We start from the raw sequence: 23,502 nt of genomic DNA on the forward strand, positions 1-23,502 counted from the left end.
ATATGGAAAACAACTGACATTGCTACAAAGCACCCTTTGCTCTGGGATCTCTTTGCTCTTTACTTGTTGGTCTACATTATTGCTTTTCCTATCTTATCTTGCTGAAGTGGGATTTAGTCGTTTTTCTCAAATGTTATCAAAAGCTTGCAATAGACTTGACATTGTGAAAAGAGGTGATCTTTGACTATCATCAACATCAATAGAACCAAATATAAAGAAACTTGTTGAGAAGCATCAACCACAGGGATCTCATTGAATAAACATGCCTTTTCCTTCTTTTTTTAATCATACACTTAATTTCAACTCCTTTTTGTATTCAGTTTACAAAAATAATGTTGGAGTGAATTAAACTACCAGAGGAGCTCTACTCTCCATGATTTTGAGTTGCTTGCCCATGGAAGAAACAATGTAATATTGTAGTTATTGTCACAATAATAGTGATAATAATAACAATAATTATTATTATTATAGTAGAATATTTTATTTGTATTAAACTAGTTTTCATTTAAAAATAAAGCTTAATTGCATACTATTTCTTTGATAATTAAAACCTTAAAATTTATTTTAGTGAAGAATAGAAGATTGTTCTTATGTCCAATAGCTATGAAGGGGTCCACTAAGATAAAAAGAAGAGAAAAGGGGTCCATGGGTAAAAAAAGGTTGAGAACCACTGCTCTAGAGGGCCCTGAAATTTGCCTAAATGACAGGTCTATACCTATTGAAATTTTGACAAAATTGTTTTACCTTAATTTTCAGTTACCAGTTGCTTTTTCTCTGCCTTTAGTTCTGAAAATGCAATTCCTGTTATTTGAGTAGAGTTCTGAGCCATATCAATGTTGTTTTTTTTTTCAAAATTTAGGAAATGTATTTGTATATCTTTAAATCCTTATAAATTGGGATTGAGCAAAGTTGTGAAGCTGAAAACAATTTTTTTGTACTTTATTCAAGCACAAGGTCTGTTTCTTTCCGAGATTGCCAGAAGTCAATCAACTAGAATTTTAATGATACAACTTTAAAAAGTAGGTAGGATAACAATGGAAGGAAATATGATAGGCTACTCTGTTCAATAGCCTGGAAAAGGGTTAAAATAGCCTATTATAACGTTAGAATTTCTTCACTTTTTAGTTTTGTATGCTTCTAAGCTCTAAGATCATTTGAGGGATTGTCAGAAAGCTACCATGATATTTGCAAAGAAGATAAAATAGGTAAGCTAATCTAGGCCAGTTTTACTAAGATAATTCCTTCAGAAGAGTGGTGACTGTTACTAAAGTTTTAATCACTGTAGACTTTATTCTCAGAAAAAGACCCTTACTAGCAATACAATACCTACCAAAGTTTTAACTGTGGAATATATAATATATTCCGATTCTTCTTCTACAATATATCTGCTTATTTAAATTTTTGTTCTATTGAACGATGAACGCACATTTCATTGAAGAGACTGAAGATTTGAACGCATTAAAATATTTGAAGAAGCAGAAGAGCACTTTTGCTAGGATCTTTCCTTTCAGACTTCCACAATAAAATGTAAATCTCCTAGAAAAATTAGAGCAGCACAGTACTGACTTCGTATAACCTATGGTTTAACAGATAGTTTTTTATAGCCTACAATGTTCGATAGGCCAAAATAATCCTGTGGTGCCTTTTGTCAAGAGCAAATTCCCAATCAGCTTTAAGTTAAATTTTTCAGTAAAATGATAGCAAACCATATTACTGGCTTTCATATAAAATGAATATACCACTCTATGCCTTTTTTATGCTATTTATGAATATAATAATCACTTCTACCTCAAATTCAGATTTTTCACTTTTTGAGTTCTTAAAAATGAACTCAATATGGGGTATAAAATGGCTAAAAACATTTGTCTCAAACTATAAAACATTGATCTCAAACTTACTGTTTCATTATAAATTCATTTCTTTAATGCTATATAATCCACAAGCACTGATTTTCCAACATTAATTTGGATAAATTAATTTTACCAATTTTATGGCGTTTTCTTTTTCACACTTGGAAAACATAGGCTAGTATTATTTTATCAAAAATAGTGCAGAGAAAATGTAGCATTATTTTGTCAGAAACAACAGATAATGGTAAAATTGGTGCAAACAGTATTACTGGCTTTCATATAAAGTGAATATATCACTTGATGCCTTTTTTTATGCTCTTTACAAATATAATAATTGCTTCTATTGCAAATTCAGATTTAAGCACTTTTTGACCTATATATTTGCACATCAGGGGGGTAGGGGTAAAGCATAGCATATATTAAATATGTAAACTAACCATTGCTGGTTTTTTTTTTTTTTGTTTTTTTTTTATGTTTTTGTGCTGTTGCACTGGTGATTTCTCTTCTTATTAAAATTTGATGTGCACAAACACATAAAAAAAATACAGCAATGGTTAGTTTATGCATTTAATATATGCTATGCTTTACCCCCACCCCCTGATGTGCAAATATATAGCCCAAATTTGTTTCTAAACTATTACAAATTTTTTATACCCCATATTTAGGTCATTTTTAAGAGGTCAAAAAGTGCTTAAATCTGAATTTGCAGTAGAAAGGATTATTATATCTGTAAACAGCATTAAAAAAGCCATCAAGTGGTATATTCACTTTATATGAAAGCCAGTAATACTCACAAGCGAAACACGCCAAACTCACAAGCAAAGGGTTGCTGGTTTGAATCTCGGTGGTGCCGACCGTTTGGTTTAGGACGAGGGTTAGTGGCATTTCCCTGTAAGACAAGCCAAAAGTCCACCCAGCTTCAAATGGGTACCTAGAGAAATCTAGGGAAAAGCACGGGAAAGCATCGGATGGCTTGCCCCCAACCACGCATTGCACCCCAGCCAAGGGCTGAGAATCAGGAGATTGGCACCTGCGCTACGCGAACCCTAATTGGTTTGCATGTGAAAGTTTGCTTTTGCTTTTGCTTTGCAGTAATACTCTTTGCACCAATTTTACCCAGATAACTTGTACTTTAATTGAAAATTTGTCATTTTTAAGAGATTAAAAAGTGCTTAAATTTGAATGTGTGGTAGAAGCAACTATTATATTTGTAAAGAACATAAAAAAGGTATCAAGTGGTATGTTCACTTTATTGATAAGTTAGTTATATAAACTGTCATTTTTAAGTGCTAAAAAAGTGCTTAAATATCAATTTAAGGTAGAAGCAATTATTATATTTGTAAAGAGTATAAAAAAGGCATTAAGTGGTGTATTCACTTTATACAAAAGCCAGTTATTTGGTTTGGTATAAATTTACCAATTTTTCTAAACCTATTCTTCATTTTCGAAAACAATTCTTGCTTTATAATACATAGTATTAAAATCAAGTAGTTGTGGGCATCAAGCCATGGCTAATTGTAGAAAAAACCAGGACAGATAGTCCAAGTGAGTGAGAGGCAAATCTGGCATAAGCACTTTTTAGGATTATGTAAAAATGATATCATTTCATTTGTTGATAGACAAGTCTATCTATCATCCTTCCATACATCATTCCTAGGGCAGAACTAAGGTAGATAGTCATAGAACTAAGGGATGAGAGATTAGATTGATTTTGGGTTGATGTATGACAGACAATGTCCACTGGACTTGTCCATGTCCACTGGACTATGAGTACAAGCAAATTCAGCCCCAGATTTTGCATACAGGGCTGAATTTGCTGGTACTCACAGGCAAACAAGTGAAACCTAGGCTTAATATGCTTGGCTGCTTGTAGTATAGGTAATTGTTTAGTTTCATCACAAGCTATCTAAACTGGAAACTATGCAAAGTTTCCTAAATGCAAAATACTAAAAGTTTCCTAAATGCAAAGTTTCTAAACTAGAAAACTTGGTACTATAGTACTTAGAAATGCTAATTGTAGAAGCACATCCATTTCTGGTCGACCCTCCTCCTCCATGGGGCAAACATAAAATGAGTAAAGTGGGCAGGGTTTTGAAGCCAAGATAAATGTTATAATTGTACAATATGAGTGAAATCATAATTTAGATACATATTCCAGTTATCGCTTGAAATTTCTTTATAGTAGGAAGTTGAACAATAATCAAAAAACTTACACATCCATTAGTGTGAATATCCAAAATTGTCCACTTTCACTTTTGAGTTTAAAATATTCAGCTGTTTAAACAAAACAAATATCCAATTTTGGTTATAGTAACATTACATGTAGAGCAAAGCAAATTAGTCCATGAGCCCTGTTGGCAGTGGGCAAGGTCTGTATTTGGATAGGTTGAATTGTTAGTTGATGTTTATGACCTACTTTTTGCTGATTGGTTCAGCCTTGTTTGTTATCTTCACAATGTTTTATCATTGTGATTATATTTTTGCCAGAAATTGTGAGTAGTCAAGGGAAGAATCTGTGGTGTTAAAAGTCGGAGGCAGGATATTTTAGTTTTTTATGAGTTTTTTTTTTTTCTTTTTTTTTAATTAGCCTACTGCATATACCTAGATTATGATGATTACATATTGTTTTTGTGTCATTATTTATTCATATTGTCCAACCCCAATGTTTCCCTCAGCTTCAAAACCCTGCCCACTTTATGCATTTTCAGCCTTATTGGAGAGGAATTTTAGAAAGCTAAAAAATGGATGTGCTTCTCTAATAATGACAAAGAAACAATATATAATCATTAGAATCTTTCTATATGCAGTAATATGCATTTTTAGACAGCTTGTGGTGAAACTAAACAATTACTGTAGTTTAAAGGTGGGATACCAGGTCATAGAATTGACATATGACCAACAGGTCCCTTGGACTTGCAGGTATAAAGTGAAACCTTTTACTGGCTGATCAATATCAGGTTTGTACAGCTCAGCTGCATGAAACAATAAATGGTATAATTTTGCAGCTTTGCTTTGGAAAAGACTTCCAGTAAAACTTTATTGGAAGAGCTTCATCTTTTTTATTCTTCCAATTAGACAGATGAAGATATGGCTAGATATCCTGTCATATCTTTATCTGATTTCTGCTTTTAGGGAGCACTTCATGCATTGAATACCCTAGATGCCCAATGTTTTGTCTGTAAGCACTGGTCACAGGGTCCAAAAAATTTAAAGAATGATTCAGTGTAAGGTGTTGAAAACCTTGATTGTTCTAGGTATTGTAAGTTTTCCTGCAATCTGACATTATTGTGGGCCAGGAATAATCCATTTGTATATCAAGCAGTATGTTGGCTGAGCAGTCTTGAACAGGGATAATAAAGAATTTTCCTGGGTCCATTTTGATGCCCCCAAAAACCCATTGCCCATTAATAAAACATTCTTTATTATATTTTCTTTTTATGACTCAGGCTTCATTGATTTCTACTGTTATTCCAAGGCCACTCAATCTTTCTTTGTTCTTCCCAACAAAATCTAAACACACTTCATGATAAAAGACTTTACCTATTAGTTGTAGCATGTGTAGCAAAGCCAATTTTGTCTATGATAAACTCTTGTATGTTGCATGATCCTGACATATTGCAAAAAATCAGCATTATTTCTGTAATATGTCTTAAAGAAAATCCAAAGTTGTGGTACCAAGTCCATTTGTGATAGATTCTTGATATCACAATCAACCTGTTTTTTACCTGGGTAAAAAACTATATTCAGTAGATCATTATAGTTAATTAAAAATGCTGAATGTATATTTTCACCTATTTCATAGCTCAGCAATGGAAATGTTTCCAAATTTACATATATTTCCCAAACATTTAGCCATGTGTCACTCTTATTTTAACCTGTGTACCCCTATATTAGAAACAACAGACTAGATCAAAAACCAGAAAAATAGGCCTTATGGCAAATGCATTATTTGGGCTATATAGTTGCACAGTAGGGGGTTAAGGGTAAAGCATAGTTGAGCTGCAATCAAAGTGCATTAACTACTCTGCATATTATAAAGTAAGAACCGTTTTATTAATATATATCCTTCTCAACAGCCCAATTTCTAGACTTTTATCAACTTATGAACTACTCAGAGGTCTGTTTCCTATTCTAAAAAATATTATTTGTAACAGCGCTTTAGTAATCTAATATTTATTTGAAGAGAGCTATGTATCTTGAGTGCAAAATTTGGTAAAATTCTAGATAAGAGACCCCTCAGCAGGAGATATGGGTAACATTCTAGTTTAGGGGCTTTTTAATATCTTGAAAAATACCATAGTGGAGTTAGGTGAATAGAACTTTTAGTGCATATATGTAAATTTTGACATAATTTAGCTAGGATAGAAGTGGATTAATCACTTGATGCCTTTTTTACACTCTTTCCAAATTTGATAATCTCTTCTGAGGGAAATTACATTTTGAGCCCTTGAAGGGACTCAAAGAAGCCTATAGTAACCAAAATATTTAAAAATGTTTTACTAAGAAAACTCTCTTGTGCAAAAAAAAAAAAAAAATCCTTTTGTAGCTGAGTCAGGAAAAGTAATTGTTATTTTTGTTAGTCTTTATAGTAAAAAGATATTTAAAGAAAAATTTACAAGAATCTTTGAAAAGTGTCAGAAATCACTTGAAAGTGATGTCAATATTTTGCTGTTAAGTCATTTTTAACTGTTTCATGCTATTTAAAAATTCCTACATTTGTTTTTAAATAACATTTTGGTTACTATGGGCTGTTTTGAGCTTCTTCAAGGGCTCAAAATGTAATTTCCCCAGGAGCAATAATTGCAAACACCAAGAACAAGAATTTAGCAGTAATTGAATTTGAAATAGCATAAAAAGGGGATCAAGTGATGTATTCACTTTCATCCAAGCTAATTAGGTGAAAATGTGAATATTTACCACTTCCAAGAATAAATAAAGAGCTTTAATCATCTCCTGGGAAGGTATTTTGAAGCAGGACCTCTACTCTTGTCTCCCTCCAGAGGGCTCTGATCTTAGAATCATAATGAAAATCATACCAACACATTCAGCTTATCAGAGAACCCTACTGTAGAAGTTTCAAGCTCCTTCCTTCTGCAAGAATGGGGAATTTTGCATTCTTTGCCAGAAGAAAGATCATATATGCATGTGTTTTTAGGGGGGATTATGTCAGCCTAGTGGTCCTAAAATATTGGGAGAGGGCTCATTTGAACAGAAATTAAAAGGTCTAGCGGCCTTCTTAAGTGACTAAAAAGATTGTATGGCAACTAGGCCCCCTCACGTGCCCCTTTTTTCCCAAAATTGGCCAATTAAAATTTTGAGCTCAGCATAGTTAAAACGCCCAATAACTATGCCTTTGGAGATAACAAGACCCCCCACAGCGCCTGGGGAAAGGTCTTTGAGTTATAAAGTTTTTCTATTGTTTATGTATATTATTTGTTATTGGGAAGTATGCATACATTTTTTGGGTGGGGGTGAGTAAATTTTCTGCTGTGGGGATTTTCAACTGGGAGAATATTTCTTGGGGAGATGATTTTCAGGGGGAATTTGCCAGAATTCTTATGCGAAATTTGTTTTATATGTCTTGATTTCTCTTTGCTGACTCCATTTTCCATGTGGAGATGTTAAGGGAAATTTTCCAGGGTAAATTTCCACTGAGATTGAATTGTCTAGAGGATATTTCCATGGGGAGAGGAGATCTGTCTGTGGTGGCGGAGCCAGATTTCTTGGTTTTTTTTTTCAAAATTATTGTGTATATGAGAGGGTTGGCCCCTCCTCTACACCTTGCTCTTTATGCTAAAGTTTGAAATTTGTCCCAATTCTTTAAAAACAACTCCTGAAACACAAGGATCTGTTAATTAGAACAAAAAGAGGCTAAAAAAGTACTAAAAAACTTTAACATGAAGAGCAAGGTGTTGAGGAGAGGGCAACCCCCTCATATGCATAATAATTTCTGTTAGTTTAAAGGTTTAATGTTGCTTCTTACTTCCAGTTCAAAAAACTTGTTTTTTTATTTCATAGTATTCAATGCCAGTGAAAAATAAATTGAAAACCATCCAAAATAAAGGTAAAATGTTTTTTGTCAAAACTAAGACAGGTGGTAGACCTGTCATGTATAAAATCCTCCAAGCCCTTGAAGTAAGAAACAGGTAGAGATGTTATCTTGTGGTCTCAGGGTAAATGTAAACCCCATTCCAGGGTAAATGTATAAAATATAAGTAGCACCATTAAAGGTAAGCTCTAACTGATGTGGGCCCAACATATTATTTTTTTTTTTTCTGAGCAGGACACTTTTTATAGAAGGATTTGTTATAGAAACTTCAAAAATAACTCATTTGATTTGAACTTGAAAGTTCTAGTGGCCTTTTTCAGAGTCAAAAGTGATCGGAGGGTAACATGCCCCACCCCATGCCATCATTTCCTCAAACATATCAGATATAAATTTTGAGATAGCCATTTTGTTCAGCACAGTCGAAAGGTGTATTAATTGTGCCTTTGGGGATGACAACCCCCCAGAGCCCTCAGGACAAGGGCTATAAGTTATGCTAGTTGCCCATTATTAACCTATTGGCAACAATATACTCCAAATCAGCAGATGGTCTAGAATTTCCAACAGTGAAGTAAGAAGAAACTGCTGCCAGACTGTAGAGCTGTCCTTTATCATCAAAAGACATCACCCGAAACTTCTTGGTCACACCTCACATTGCCCCAAAGGTATAATATGTTGAGACCTTATCTCGCTGGACATGCAATTTAAGGTAATTTAAGTACCATCCTGGAGACAAAATCAAGGATGACAGATGAAAAACCTTTGACAAAAATTCAAACAGGACCTTGAGCCATGGGGAGGCTTTCATAGGCATGGTATTGCCTATACAGTTCTATAAGTTCATCCATACATTCACATGTATAGTGTAAAATTCTTGGCATTTATAGCACTGCTTGGGTTGATTCAGTGTAGTTGACACCTGGAAAAGGAAATAATCAATTTTGATGCCATGATTTAGAGCTATGTCAAGATCTGTTTGAGATTTTAAGGACAGCTGCATGACTGAACTACTTCCAAAGCGCTGTGCTTGTACAACAGAGTTAAATAAACCTGTAATATTTGATTCATCAAAGCCCTTTTCAATCCGTATAATTTCTAGATATTCCTTCTTTACGACCTTAGCACTGATGCGTGAACTGGGTGGTAGGGTACTTACCATCAATGAGGCAGAATCATTATCTTTCATAACCACCAGTAGCCTATTTCTCTGTTGCTCAACATGGTCGTTTTTGTCTAAGCTCCCTAAATTTGAAATAAACTCGTGCTGCTTAACAGGGTTGGAAGACTGTAACTAGCAGGTAAATTACTAAAAATGATAGGAACTGCAGCATTTTCTGGCTTAGGAAGGAACAGCCACTAACGATTTTGTTCTTCCATATCTGTGCTAACAGACTCTTGTTTTTCAACTAGGAAATTTAACATTTGAACACAGTCATTTAATCTTGATGCCACAATAGTATTTGGTTTGCTCGGGAAAACCAGAACATCTGACGGGTCCATAATTGCAAATCGTGGAACAGGATCGTCTTTCAAGATTCGGTCTGATAGCAATTCGTAAAAGTTTGGCCATAAAAGCCTCACTCGGATGTGAGCCCTGATGCCTCTGAAGAATATCCACTTTAAAAATATCACGACAGATTTCAGTAGTCTCTTTAAACGCATCTTGTCCGAAAAATCTCGCTGCTAGTTTAACAATAGTATCCTTATCTGCCTTGTTAATAATTTGTCTCTGTAGAAAGTTCAAAATTGGGCAAATATGTACTAAGTCTATTTTACAGGGCACAAAAACTTACTTCCCCATAATCTAAATGATATTCAAAAATCATAGTCTGTATTCAATCAAGCCGTTGGTATGTTATAGTATTGAGTTATCAGAAAATTTGTAATATTTCATAATTTTCTTACTTTCAACAGTTTCGCTTATTGTGCAATCCAATTAGATGCAAAGTATATTCCAGCTTACGTCCTCACAGTTCAAAGGCTGAATGAAAAAAAGATGTCAGAAAAAAGTGTTTTTTGGAACTGGAACTGGAACTGGTCATAAAAATGGTGTGCACATGGTGCTTGTTATGACAAGAAAAAGGAAAAAAGAAAACATGAAATAATTCCATACCTTGTGGAAAATGTATTGATGTTCTGTACTTTTTAGAATGGTTTGCCTACAATACCTCTCTTGAATCACAACACTATTTCAGCACAGTGAGTTTATGTGCAATCTACAGCCTTCTCATTTGAATTATTTTTACTATTGCTCTTTTTAAGGTCTAGCATAAAAGATGAAACGGATACAGATCCAGACTCTAGCAAATGCAGTGCTGGGAGCTCTACTAATCAAACAGAAACTTGTGGATCTTGCAGTGACAATGGACATGGATCTTCTAATGATAGCTTTATACAACAATTATTCTTAATATGTGATCAGGATGGAGATGGATTTATATCCAGGTAAGAATGCTAATTATATATACTCGATTTCCTGGTTGTGTAGTTCTGCGTGAATATAGTTCTGGGCTTTTGAGTAAGTACCAAAGGCTTCTAAAGTTAAAGAGGTGAAAAGCCAAAAAAAAAGAAAAAAACTTAGCAACTTAGGACTTAGGAAAATGTAATCATTTTTTTTTTTTTTTTTTTTTTTTTTTTTTTTTTTTTTTTTTTTTTTTTTTTTTTTTTTTTTTTTTTTTTTTTTTTTAGAGAATGAAGCTGTTGAATAATCTGGTCAAAACAGTTCGATTTTCCCCAAGGAAAATAAATTAGAAGTTAATTGCTGAATAATAAGCTTAAAAAGGGATCAGGATGCTCAATACATTAGAATAAATTGTCTTTTGGGCTTCTTGTGGGTGTCATTTGACGACAAACAACAGAGAAATCTTTATCATTTTAACCATACTTGCATTTTTTTTTTGGGGGGGGGGCTGATTCAAATGATATTTTTCTTCCTGATATTGGTGCAAAGATCCTTGCTTTCTTATATATATATATATATATATATATATATATATATATATATATATATATATATATATATATATATATATATATATATATATATATATATATAAAATTTATTGTAGCATAAAAATAGCCATTTAAGAATTTAAGCTGTTCAATCGACATATTGATACCTGAATTGGAAGACAAAGAGGAAAAAAATGTGTGCCTGTTTTTGTGCTTTATTCAAGGTCATTTCACAACGAAAATACCACTGACAAATTGTATTGATTAAAGCAAAGAAACTACAGAGTAGTTCCCACAGGCGACATCCAGCAGAAACAGCAAATAGGCAAACATTGCCTACTTAGTGTATAAGGCAGAAAACAGCTTCTGTTTCATGTGAAAAGCAAAACCACTTACATTTCAGACGCCTCACTTTGGTTTGGGTTTGGGGAAAAAATTGGCACCTCTGTTTGCGGTCTAACCAAGCTTCATTAGTATATTTGCAAGATCAATGCCCTCCATAAAGCAACTGTATTCCTTCACACGGTGCAGACTTCTTTACTTCATGTACTCTTTTTACTTGCCATTCCACCTCTCACATGTATCTACAGGATTCACAGCCGCACAGGTTTACATCAAGTGAACTAGCTTGTTGTCATACCACTTTATCTCTACGCCATTCAAGAGTATTTCCACCCATCAGGCATAAGAGCCTCTTATGCTTTCATTTGAATGTCATGCTCCATAGGGCAGCCTTTCAATTTGTTTACCCTAGATGCAACCAGGTTAATTATGTTCTGGTCATTTAGAGCCAGGTCTAGTGACGAAAGCCAGGTGTCATAGAAAATCATGTAGCTCATGTGCTTCGAGATCTCCCTTGCTAACTTGAGGACAAAATACGCACCAAGCCCAAATCGCCTGTATCAACTGATTTGTTGTCAGTAAACTTTAAGTAATGTACAAATTCATTTGTTCCTGATGTGGAGATGAACTTGCCGCATTTTTATGGTTTATCCGGTGCTTCTTCACTGATATTCTCTGCTGTATTCTGGGTTTATCTTAATGAAGGTAACTTAGACCTTCTCTATCAAGTGACAAATTTTGGGAATCTTTTGTAATCAGGATCTCCTTGAGGCTTGTTATATGTTGTCATTTGATTTGCAAATACCTCTTTATCAATTCAAATCTATCACGTAACTTAGTATCAGCTATTACAGGGTAACGAGTTTCGTTTAACCAGTACCTACAATGAGAGAGCGTTTTCACTATTCCTGTAGATGAAGGGACCCCCCCCCCCATGTAAATACTTATTATCAGCCAAAGAAACTCCTAACCATGGCCATCTTTTTGAAAGAGTTGATCAAGGAGCTATCCTTCCACTTCGCTGGGAACATAAGCAATGCATACGAGCAAAAAAAAATAAAAATTTGTCCGTTTTTTGACAAAAAAAAACAACATTGCTCAGTTTTTACCCCTCCTCCCATTCCAAGGAAATTTCCGTTGGTACTCTAAATTCATCCCCTCTCCTTAAACTTTGACATTCGTCATCACTTAACGTAATTGGTTCTTCACCCGGAAACAAGCCTTAAATCTCACAAAAAAATTTTAGGAAGAAACGGCTGTTTTAAAACCAATTTCTTTGATTAGTTGTATATTTTGAAAAGGTGATCTAGAAGATAAATAAGGTTTCTCTCTTTCTGTCATCAATTTTTTTTTTCATTTTAGCGCAGACTTACTTAAGGTTCTTGATGACATGGGCCTTGAAGAGGTTGTTGATGTTAATCAAATTTTAGATGAAATGGGTGGAACCAAAGACGGAAGAATCTCTTACGACCAGTTTGTTCAATGTTTGATATCTGTGCGTGGAGACATCGAGCAAGTTCAGGTCTTTAATCGTTCAGACGATTGTATGCCAGAAAACAGCAATAACATGCAATCTCTGGCATTCCAGCAACCCCACTGCTCAGATGCTGAATCTCAAGGATACTCAACTTTTGGTGAGGATGATTTATTTCTTATGGCATTGATGCAACCAAGTAGTTTCATTAGGGGATAAGAGAGGGTCACTTCATCATTATTTTTCCAATGGAAGCTGTCCTGTGTGGTCAAATGGGGATCTTGTTCTGTTGTATCATTTTTTTGGTATAATAGAGCAGATGATTCCTTTCTATGGCCCACTCAAATTTTGAAGATTCCCATGCTCAGATTCAGGGTGATTCAAATTGTTAATTTTTTTTATTTGATCTGTAGCAATTTAGTCTCTAACGGTTTTCTTTTTCAATTTTTCTCTTGAGTGATGTTGTGTTCAATTTTTCTCTTGAGTGAGAGTGATTACTAACCTTTGCTGGGTCAGTGTCATCCTTTCTTTTTCGACGTTAATTGAATAAAAATGTCTAAATTTTTGTAATAATTTGCTGTGTTTGATAAAAGAGCTAAAGTCTTCTCCGCGCTATAGAGAAGACCGAACTTCTCGTATAAGACGTGTATTAAAGCTTTTAGAAAATGAACAAAAAGAATAAGCAACGTTGAAGTATAGATCAGACTGGGTTGGTAACCATATTAACTATTTAAAAGCTAAGCTAGTCTCTTGGAAGTAATAGAAACACTTCTATCTAGAAGCTCATGTCTTTATAAAAATTGAGACTTTATTTGTTTGTGTGTAATAATATCTGCGTACTGAAAGTGGGGAGTAGAATACTGAATTTACTGTTCAATGTTCTGTGCATTTTGTTGATAAAATACTTCATGTATGACTGAATAGCTGTTTTTGGTAACAACGACTTGTATTTCTGTTAAATTCTTCGATAAACTATACTTAAGTATTGCTATGTTTTTATTCTTCGAATTAATAGCAGAAATCATAAACCAGTTTTGCTTCAATTAAACTTAAATAGAAAAGGAATCACTGATAGTTTTTATGATTCTAAATTTAGTTGAATACGCAATGCTTTTTTTTTACTATTAGGTACCAACTCTCATTCATATTGTAGTGGAGAAATTGACAGTGGAGCAAGAGATTGTAGTCCTGAGCGCTACACAAATACAAAAAAAGAGGAACAACATACAGACTGTGATGTCCTACTAAATTTTGCAAACAAGGTAGTTTTATATATTATAATCCATAGATGTTAAACTTTAAACTACTAGGGTAATCAAAATAAAAACTTTTTCTCTAGACCTCTTTTAGATTTACTGATACCTAAAAACCGCGATTCTCTAAGAATCTTCTTTATGAACAAAATTTTGAACTTTTTAGGGTAGTACCACTTTTTCGTCAGTGAATAGTGTTGAACTATGAAAACAAATAAGAAAAACTATTTATTTAAATTTGACAACGGTGTTCGTCCGTTAATATTGACAATTTGGTGATTCCCAAAGACAAATATGTCTTCATCAGACAGCTACCCCTTCTTAGCCTCTTTAGTGTCAGCTGTTGTTAGGTTCCCTTGGTTGGTTTTATTTTATTATATTTTTAGTTTGGGGCCTGTTACTACCAAAAGTTGCGTAATTGCATATGGAGGTCTGTTTCATTAAAAACTACTTTCTAGATTTTTTTTTATTTTTCAAGCTATATATTATTGTAAATCTCCACTATCCAACTGAAAAAATCATTACTTATTGTCAATGATTTTATTGCTTTTGTGAGACGACTGATTCTATAGAAAAACTTAGGATGAGCGAGTAAATATACTTTTTATCTTCAGGAATTGCGGAAGTAAAAAGTAAGGTTATGTACTATGTACTAACAAAAGCCCGTAAATACAATGGAAAAATTGTGCTCTAATAGAAAGAAGGTGTGGCCCATTGAATCGGGTCTTGGAAAGAAATGTTAGGATATTGATTCGTGAGGTGGGTCAATTATGGGGAGAAATTTTAGCCATTAGATAACATAGGGGTATGTATTTGCGTTCTCACATTATGGGGAGGGAGGGGGTGACCAAATCCTTAATCCTCCCTTTCGCTCCTGAATGCGGTATTGATTGGAACTTAGATTCTTGCCTCCACTCACTGTCTTTAAATGCCTTTCCTATCTAAAGAACAAGGAAAATTTTAATTTTCTTTATTGTGGAGTTTATTTTCTTTATTAGTTTACTGTATGACTTGGATTATTTCTCTTATTTATTAAACATATGATGCATCTTGTCCATCAGCATTCAAAGTGATGATTTAATGCTATTGCTTTTTTGTGTTTATTGTTTTTATAGTTGGAATTGGAAGAGGTCAGTATTATTTGCAGATTATTTTGGATGGATCTCATTTTGAGGAAATTGTATTTTTCGTTTAAGAACATCAATTTTCATTTTGATTTTGTGTGCAGCATTCTTTTTTGATCGTGTGACCTAAATAACGAAAGAAATAGAACCAGTGATCATAATGAAGAAAAAGAGAAATAATGAGACTCAATCTGCTCTAAGGAGGTTAAACAGAACATTACATGTGGTCGCTGATATTTGCTTCGAAGTCGTCTTCTGTTTTCAGTCTTATTATGCTTGGTTCTGGTCAAATCTGACGAAAATTCCCTTGCGAAACATGCGAAATTTTTATTCGAGCTATTTCATTAGCGTGAAAAACTTGTAAAAGAAAGAAAAAAAGTATATATATATATATATATTGCTAGTCTATTTCGATGAAAGTTGAAAGATAAAACTTAAGTCTCACGTAGAATACGCAGCACAGGGAATACATTTTTTTTTATGAATTTGGTTGTATTTTCATAGCTCATTGTAAAAGTCATAATCTAATGGTAAATTTTATGTCTGGTAAGAAATAAATATTAGTGATATAATGTTTATATCAAAGTTCCATTTTGCTCTCTCTTCCTCTCTTTCTCTCTGTGTCTCTTCCACTCACTCTCTCCTTTTCTCTCTCTCTCTCGCTCCCTTTCTCACTATCTTGCTCTATCTTTATATCTGCTTTTACACTTTTTATGCCTTGTTTATTCTAGACACACCTGAGGTATTGTCACTAACATTTTTTTTGTGTGTTTTGCTTTAATTTATTTTAAACGGAATAATGTTGAATTGGAGTTGGGAAATTTAAATTTAGTACAATGATAATATCAGCCTAATTTCAAAACATATGCTCAAACGTATTTGATAATATATATAATATATATAAAATATATGCTTATAGCTTCATATGGCAGCTTTGGTGTCCCTTCGCAATGAAGTCCAGCTGTTACAAAGTAAGCTAAGACAATCCGATATAGAAATTCGGCGACTGAATGAAATTCTGATCATGACTGAAAATGAAAATGCAAAAACTACTAGTCAGCTTGAAGACAGTTTGGAGTCACAGGCAATGCATTATGAAGAAAGAATCACTGAACTGCATTCTATATTGGCTGAAGTTCATAAAAAATCTGCAAGCTTGAGAGATCGAGATAACTTAATAATCGAGGAAGAAGAAGAAGATGATGAATCTCCTGAAAATGTTTTGGCTACGAAAAAAGCAGAAGTTTCTAAAAAATATTCAGGTAGTTTAGTTTTACTTGTAAATGTTGTGCTATAATTTGTATATATTCGAAAGGGGTAAATGGGCACTGCTGTATCATGCAGAGTGGGATAGTGGCCAAGTATCAAAATATCCTTAAACGCTTGTGACTCTTAGAGTACAAAATTACATAATACAGGGTACAGAATACGAAATAGAGAACTCGATACGGCTGTGGCAGAGGTTGGCAGTCATGTACAGCTGGGGAAGCAGTTTGTTGCCTCGAGAAAGTGAAAAATTATTTCTTTCTACACCTTTGACCTTGGTTAGGCTTTCTGCATAGACTATAAAAAAGACCAGATACATAAATACACTGACAGCCATTTTTACACTGACATGACAGCAGAATACGAAATAGAGTACTCGATACGACTGTGGCAGAGGTTGGCAGTCATGTACAGCTGAGAAAGCAGTTTGTTGCCTTGAGAAAGTGAGAAAATATTTCTTTCTACACCTTTGACCTTGGCTAGGCTTTCTGCATTAGAATATAAAAAAGACTAAATACATAAATACACTACCAGCCAGTTAACAACCTATAACAAGTTTTAATCTTTGTGGTATTAAGGATACGATAAACTGGCTTGTTTATCGTACTATCTAAACTAGCAGTGCTGACTTGCAGAACATCTGTAAATGACTTCTTTTTTTAGGAAAAACCTGTATTTTTCTGGTTCATATGTGTATATATATATCTATATTAGTTCATTCATTATGTTGCAAGAGCAACACTTTAGGTTTGTTATGTGTTTTTTTTTACTGTTCCTAGTAACCCGATTTCAGCTTATTCCTAGAAGTGGTAAGGGTCTAACCTCTGCGGTTTTTACGGAAAGTGTGGACCTTAGGCCGGATTGATGAATATGATTGCATTTTGGAAAGCTTCGTAGAGCTCTTGCCTGGGGTTAAAAAGGATGGTTTTTGCTTGTCCTTGAGCCAGAGCCTATAGTGTGGAGTTTTATAGCCTATGTCAGAGAGAACTATCTGAAGTTATGCAGTCAAGCTTTCGTTTCATCAAACCGTGGTTCTGCTTTCGAGTGGAAAGCTTCGTTCTAGCAGGCAAGCAGGCAGGCACCAGTTAATTGAAGATGGACTAAAGTCTATAAGTTAAATATATGTGGTAGTTTCCCGACCCCACAGGCAATATATCTTCTTTGAGTTATAAATAGAAAAAATTACAGGCACAAAAAAATGGCATTTTCCAACGGGTCTGAAAGTGCTACCATCTATCGTTTCTACCCATTTCTGTTCGTGATTTCAGCTGAGTTTATCGCTTGGTTTTTTGCACTTGGGATTGCAGTAGAGAAATGGTATCAAATGTGCCTCTTAAACTTTAAAAGTTCTCTCATTGCTAAAGAAATTAGAGTTTATCCTTTGCTCCTTTTTAAGTAATGACGTTAGAAACTTGGTCTACGGCAAAAAAGTCAAATTTTGAACAAGACAGATAGATTTTTTTTTCGACGGCATTCAATAGCTCTTGATCAGCTGATTAAAGTATACGTCATCCATTTTTTTGGTAGAAAAATTCCTTCATGAGATGTACCAGTTTGAAAGTTTAAAAGGGGTGACAACTTCAGTAGTAAGGTACACACTGAAACAGAAAAAAGGCCGATACCAATTGTGAGACATATAGGGGAGTTTTAAGCAAGAGTCGGCTGTTAGCTCATAATCATCTTCGGAAATGAGGGGTTCGTAACTTTTGCTAGTTGGTGCACATATTATTTGTTTCCAGTGTATTTGATGGTAAGACCAATTTGGTTCCAGTGGTAAGACATGTAGGGGGCTTGTTTATTTTAAGATCCTTACAGATTAACATCTTCAGCGTTTAATCGAAGCGAGGAAACAAAATCAAAGTGTTGCTCTCGCAACACTTTGCTCGGCGAAGCCGAACAAACGTTGCTGCAGCACCTCACGTTGCCCAGAACGTAGATCTAGTTTAGTTTTTCTTTGATTGAGATTTTTCATTTTCTTTTGTAAGTTATCATTTTCAGATTATTTTTTTGTCTCTTGTGTCGGTATAGGCGAACTACTAGCGTAATTGTTTTGCTTTTTCGTTTCATAGAACCTTTTTGTTTTCAAGATTTTCTTATTTGTCTTGTCAGATCTTGAGTGTAACTAATAACTTCCTTTTTAGGTGGTCCTCTTATATCTCAGTCTTTCACAAATCGTCACGAAGGTCCTTTAATGGAAGATGTACTTATAAGACAAGCTCATGTCTCTAAGGTTGTTCCTCGGGTGAATAAGCCCCCACCGCCACCGCGTGCAACTGCCACGAAAACCGCTGTACAGAAATCACTTGAGCTTGAGATAGAGCGCCTTAAATCTAGTCAGAAGAATGTGAGTGCTTTAAATGATGTCTTGTGTCTGAATTTGGAAGAATCAAGAACACAGTGCGAGAAATTTTTCACTTTGCTTCTCAAATATGAAAGTGCTGTTGGGACTCAGCAGCTAGTTATTGATGCTTCTCATAAATTATGTGATGCTTATGAATATTTGGTGAGATTACTTGACGTGAAAAACACCCTGGCAAGCTCTTCATTGCTGGTAGGTTTCTATTTTAATACCATTACTCTTGCTCTCTATGATTGGATTGCTTTTTCGACGAATTCAATAGTAACTTTTATGTTGGCTTTCAGTTTAATCAGTTTTTAGTCTCTTTTCTTTTTTAATCTCCTTATCATCCTTTAAGAAAAACTACCTTCAATTAGGTATGTGTTGTTTCCTGTATTGTAAACCATGGAGTTCGATGATAACTTCTATGACTGAACAAAAATATATGCCATGTATCTCGGCTTCATTTAGATTAAGTTTACATTGCCAATATATTATATACCATGCGTGTGCACTGGTCAAAACCTTGGGAGGAAAGCGGGGAGGGATCAAGTTCTGGAATAGTGCGTATTGAGGATCCTTTTTACAAATGTTCAGGGACAGAGGAAGTTTTTAAAGTTAGTTATGTACATTTTTTACGCCTTTTACATCTTTGATGATCGGTATCAGCTCTCGTTATCTAGATAGGGGAAACCTGAGAAAATCTTGCATATTCCTTTTTGTTATCAGATAATGTTAAGTACCGTACATTTGATCATTTCCTCCATATCCTACGCCCGGCTCTTTACGCTAAAGTTTGAGTCTCTCTCACAGCTCTACTTTTTAAAACAATAAAAAACTTTAGCGTAAAGAGCGGGGCGTTGAGGAGGGGACAGCCCCTTTCATATGCGGAATAATTTCTGTTCGTTGTAAGTTTTAATCTCGCTCCTTACTTTCAGTTGAAAAAAACTTGTTTTCTTTTATTTAATCTACTAAATGACAGAGGACATCCGGCTCAATACTTTGTTGTCAAACATACAAGCATAAAAAGTGCTTTTGTCTTTTAAGTAAAAATATTTTCAGAGGGGTATACAGGTCTGACATTTAGATTGTTCTAGGATGTCGGGAAATTTTTGTTGAAGCAGGAGATCATAAATCAAAATAGATTCTATTTTCATGCTAAAATATTTCAATTTTATAGTGCCATAATTTCTGATCTGAAGGGAGTTTGACCCTTTCGTCCCCCTTATTTCTGGTTTGGATACCTTTGTCCTTAATTAGACCAAGTTTAAAACTCAGTTATGTCAATATGTTGTAATTTGAACAACTTGATGGAATATGTTTGACAACTTTATTCATAGGCAATCGTGACCAAATTTGATCGGGGAAATATTTTCTAGGAAAGAATAGTGGGTCTAATCTGATATCAAAGAGTTTTAAGGCTATTTTTTTATGAAGTTCTCGGAATAATTTTCGTGTCGACGAAAAGGGGGGGGGGAGGAGCACTCCATTTATAGATTTCTCAATGTGCAGGTGTGATTTCTTCATAGCTTTAGTCACCTTTCACATTATTTTGTGGACAATGTCATTCGCACATTGTCTCCTCTGTTCAAAATCTAATTGTTGCCAGATTCTCTTTATGAATGTACGTAAAGAACCCGCTAGTTTTTTTATAAACCTTGAAAATATAAACTTGAGAGTAGCTGTATTTTACTTAATGTAGTATTCTTCTAAGCCTCCATTTGTGAATTTGTCAAACACGCTTCTACTTTAATATCTTAGAAATAAGGTATTGATTTATTACTAGGGTTATTGATCAACGGAATGTACCTAAAGATTTCAGGAACTGATGAATTAAACGCCTGTATAAAACGAGTAATACTAATGAATTATACATGCATTGGCTTGATTCTGGTTGTGGTTGGTAATTTGCACGTGGATCATTCATCTGACACCGATGAAAAGTAGGAGATCTTAAAATGGGACAGGTAAAGTTTATAAAAAGAATTGAAAGGGGCAGTATCTTCCAAGTAGTCCGTAAAAAGTGAATTTATGAATAGATTGGGGCGGAAAAGGCGCGTGCAGAGGTTTGTCGGCCCCAGTTGGCTTGGTTGTAGCCAATTTTGAACCAATATAGTAATATGGTAATTGGTCTAAACTTTCCAAGTTTTTTGTATTTTATTCTCGTGTATGTTATATTTTCTTTTTAAGGGTGGTTCAGACGGAATCCAGAGTTGTCTCAACTGCCGATCGAACTCAATCCAAAGTTGTAGCTCAGAAGGTTCTTCAGATTCGAGGCCAGATGCCAAGGAACTGTTTTCCAGGTAAGTTTATTTTTTTATAGAACTATCTTTTTCTGGCTCATTATCATCTCATCTGGCTCATTGTCTGTCTCTTCCTTTCTTTCTTTTTTGTTTCTTTTCTTTTGTAAAACTACTTAAGAGATCAATAATGATCATATTATATATATATATATATATATATATATATATATCTATATATATAAAAATAAGTTGTCTGTCCGTTACGCCAGATTATATTTTCTATATATATAAAAGAAAACAAACTAGAATGTAAAAACTGGAAATTGCATAAATATTTCGAAATATTTTGACAATAGATTAAAGTAATTCGAAAAAAGAAAAATGGTAAAAAACTAAAAAAAAAACTAAAAAGAAAAAACTAAAAAAAAATTAAAAATTGAAAAAATAAAAAAAAGAAAAAACCCAAAAAGAAAAAACATAAAAAAATAAAAAAGATAAAAAACTAAAAAAAACTAAAAAAAGCTAAAAAAGCTAAAAAACTAAAAAAAAAGAAAAAACTAAACAAACTGGGAATTGCACAAATATTTCAATATATTTTGACAATATATATAAAAATAAGTTGTCTGTCCATTACGCCAGATTATATCTTCTATATATATAAAAGAAAACAAACTAGAATGTAAAAACTGGAAATTGCATAAATATTTCGAAATATTTTGACAATAGGTTAAAGTAATTCGAAAAAACAAAAATGGTAAAAAACTAAAAACAAAACTAAAAAGAAAAAACTAAATAAAAAATTAAAAAAAGAAAAAAACTTAAAAAGGAAAAATGTAAAAAAAATAAAAAGGTAAAAAACTAAAAAGAAAAAAAAACTAAAAAAAACCTAAACAGCTAAAAAAAAAGAAAAAACTAAAAAAACTGGGAATTCCACAAATGTTTCAATATATTTTGACAAAAGATTAAGGTAATTCGAAAACCTTAAAACAGATACCCAAAATTTTGAGGTTTATTATCAATAAAAAGAAGAAACTTAAAAAAGAAAAACTAAAAAAGAAAAAAATAAGAAAAGAAAAAACTAAAAAAGAAAAAAAACTGAAATGAAACTGTATCTATATATCTATATAAATGACGACCAGGACACTCTAAGAGAAATTACAGACTGGGATACCGGGACACAAATGACGACCGGGACACAGGGAATATAAATGACGACCTGGACACAGGGATACAACTCCAACGGGGACGCCGGGGGCACAGGGGGATATATAGATGACGACGGGGACACAGGGAATGTTCGATTAGCAATCACCATCAACAAAGCTCAAGGGCAATCGTTAGAAAAATGCGGTATAGATATGAATACGAATTGTTTTCCCATGGACAATTATTATGTTGCATGTTCAAGAGTTGGTAAACCTGACAATCTATTTATATGGACAGACAATAGGACAGCGAAGAATGTTGTATATTCGCAAGTTTTACGTAGTTAAATATATATCTATATATATAAAAATAAGTTGTCTGTGTGTGGATCTGTGGATCAGGTGACGTCATGTTTGTCCGCATATGACGTCTGAATTATTTCACACTAATACAAAAGAAGAAAAAAACTAAAAAAGGTAAAAACTACAAAAAAAAACTAAAAAGAAAAAAAAACTAAAAAAGCTGAAAAACTAAAAAAACTAAAAAAAGGTAAAAATCTAATAACTAAAAAAAAACTGAAAAAAATAAAAAAAGGCAAAAACTACAAAAAAAATAAAAACTAATAAAAAAATAAAAAAGCTAAAAAACTAAAAAAACTAAAAAAAACTAAAAAAAGGTAAAAAACTAAAAAAAACTAAAAACTAAAAAAGAAAAAAACTAAAAAAAAGGAAAAAACTGAAAAATAAAAGAGAAAAAGAAAACTAAAAAAATATGAATAAATATATATAAAAATAAGTTGTTTGTGGGTTATGTCTGTCTGTCTGTCTGTCGAGTGACGTCGTGTTTGTCCGCATATGACGTCTGAATTATTTCACACTAATACAAAAGAAGAAAAAAAACTAAAAAAGGTAAAAACTACAAAAAAAACTAAAAAGAAAAAAAAACTAAAAAAGCTAAAAAACTAAAAAAAACTAAAAAAAGGTAAAAAACTAAAAACTAAAAAAAACTGAAAAAACTAAAAAAAGGCAAAAACTAAAAAAAAAAACTAAAAACTAATAAAAAAACTAAAAAAGCTAAAAAACTAAAAAAACTAAAAAAACTAAAAAAAGGAAAAAAACAAAAAAAAAACTAAAAACTAAAAAAGAAAAAACTAAAAAAAAGGAAAAAACTGAAAAATAAGAGAAAAAGAAAACTAAAAAAATATTAATAAATATAAAAAATATAAATATAAATATAATATAAATTAGCAGTCAACAAAGCACCGAGACACAAATGACGACCGGGACACAGGGAGTATAAATGACGACCAGGACATAAGTAAAAAAAAAAAAACTAAAAAAACTAAAAAAATGGTAAAAACTACAAAAAAACTAAAAACTAATAAAAAACTAAAAAATCTAAAAATCTAAATAAACTAAAAAAGAAAAAAGGAAAAAAATAAAGGAGAAAAACAAAACTAAAAAACGAA

The 23,502-nt window shown here is 33.2% G+C and overlaps 2 protein-coding genes across 2 annotated transcripts in view; one reads left to right on the forward strand and one right to left on the reverse strand.

Annotated features, from left to right (window-relative positions):
* The window catches only part of LOC136031091 (E3 ubiquitin-protein ligase Arkadia-like), a 48,436-nt gene extending 47,009 nt beyond the window's left edge, over positions 1–1,427 (reverse strand). Inside the window, exon 1 of the mRNA XM_065710371.1 lies at positions 1,331–1,427. The gene's annotated coding sequence lies outside the window, so the exon portion shown is untranslated. The remainder of the gene's footprint in view (positions 1–1,330) is intronic.
* On the forward strand, positions 1,377–23,502 carry LOC136031092 (uncharacterized). The gene is made up of 7 exons (XM_065710374.1): positions 1,377–1,527; positions 10,159–10,341; positions 12,553–12,824; positions 13,793–13,926; positions 15,961–16,303; positions 18,449–18,858; positions 20,836–23,502. Coding segments are annotated over exons 1-7 (1,461 nt in total). The 5' UTR covers positions 1,377–1,525; the 3' UTR covers positions 20,953–23,502.

The sequence above is a fragment of the Artemia franciscana genome, chromosome 9, assembly GCF_032884065.1.
Source record: "Artemia franciscana chromosome 9, ASM3288406v1, whole genome shotgun sequence".
In the NCBI taxonomy this organism is placed as follows: Eukaryota; Metazoa; Arthropoda; class Branchiopoda; order Anostraca; family Artemiidae; genus Artemia; species Artemia franciscana.

What these genes read in the sequence shown, in the direction of transcription:
- LOC136031092 (XM_065710374.1), top strand. An exon ending in GGAGATGGATTTATATCCAG is followed by an intron (nt 10,342 to 12,552) that starts GTAAGAATGCTA and finishes TTTTCATTTTAG; the next exon opens with CGCAGACTTACTTAAGGTTC. An exon ending in AGTTTCTAAAAAATATTCAG is followed by an intron (nt 16,304 to 18,448) that starts GTAGTTTAGTTT and finishes CTTCCTTTTTAG; the next exon opens with GTGGTCCTCTTATATCTCAG.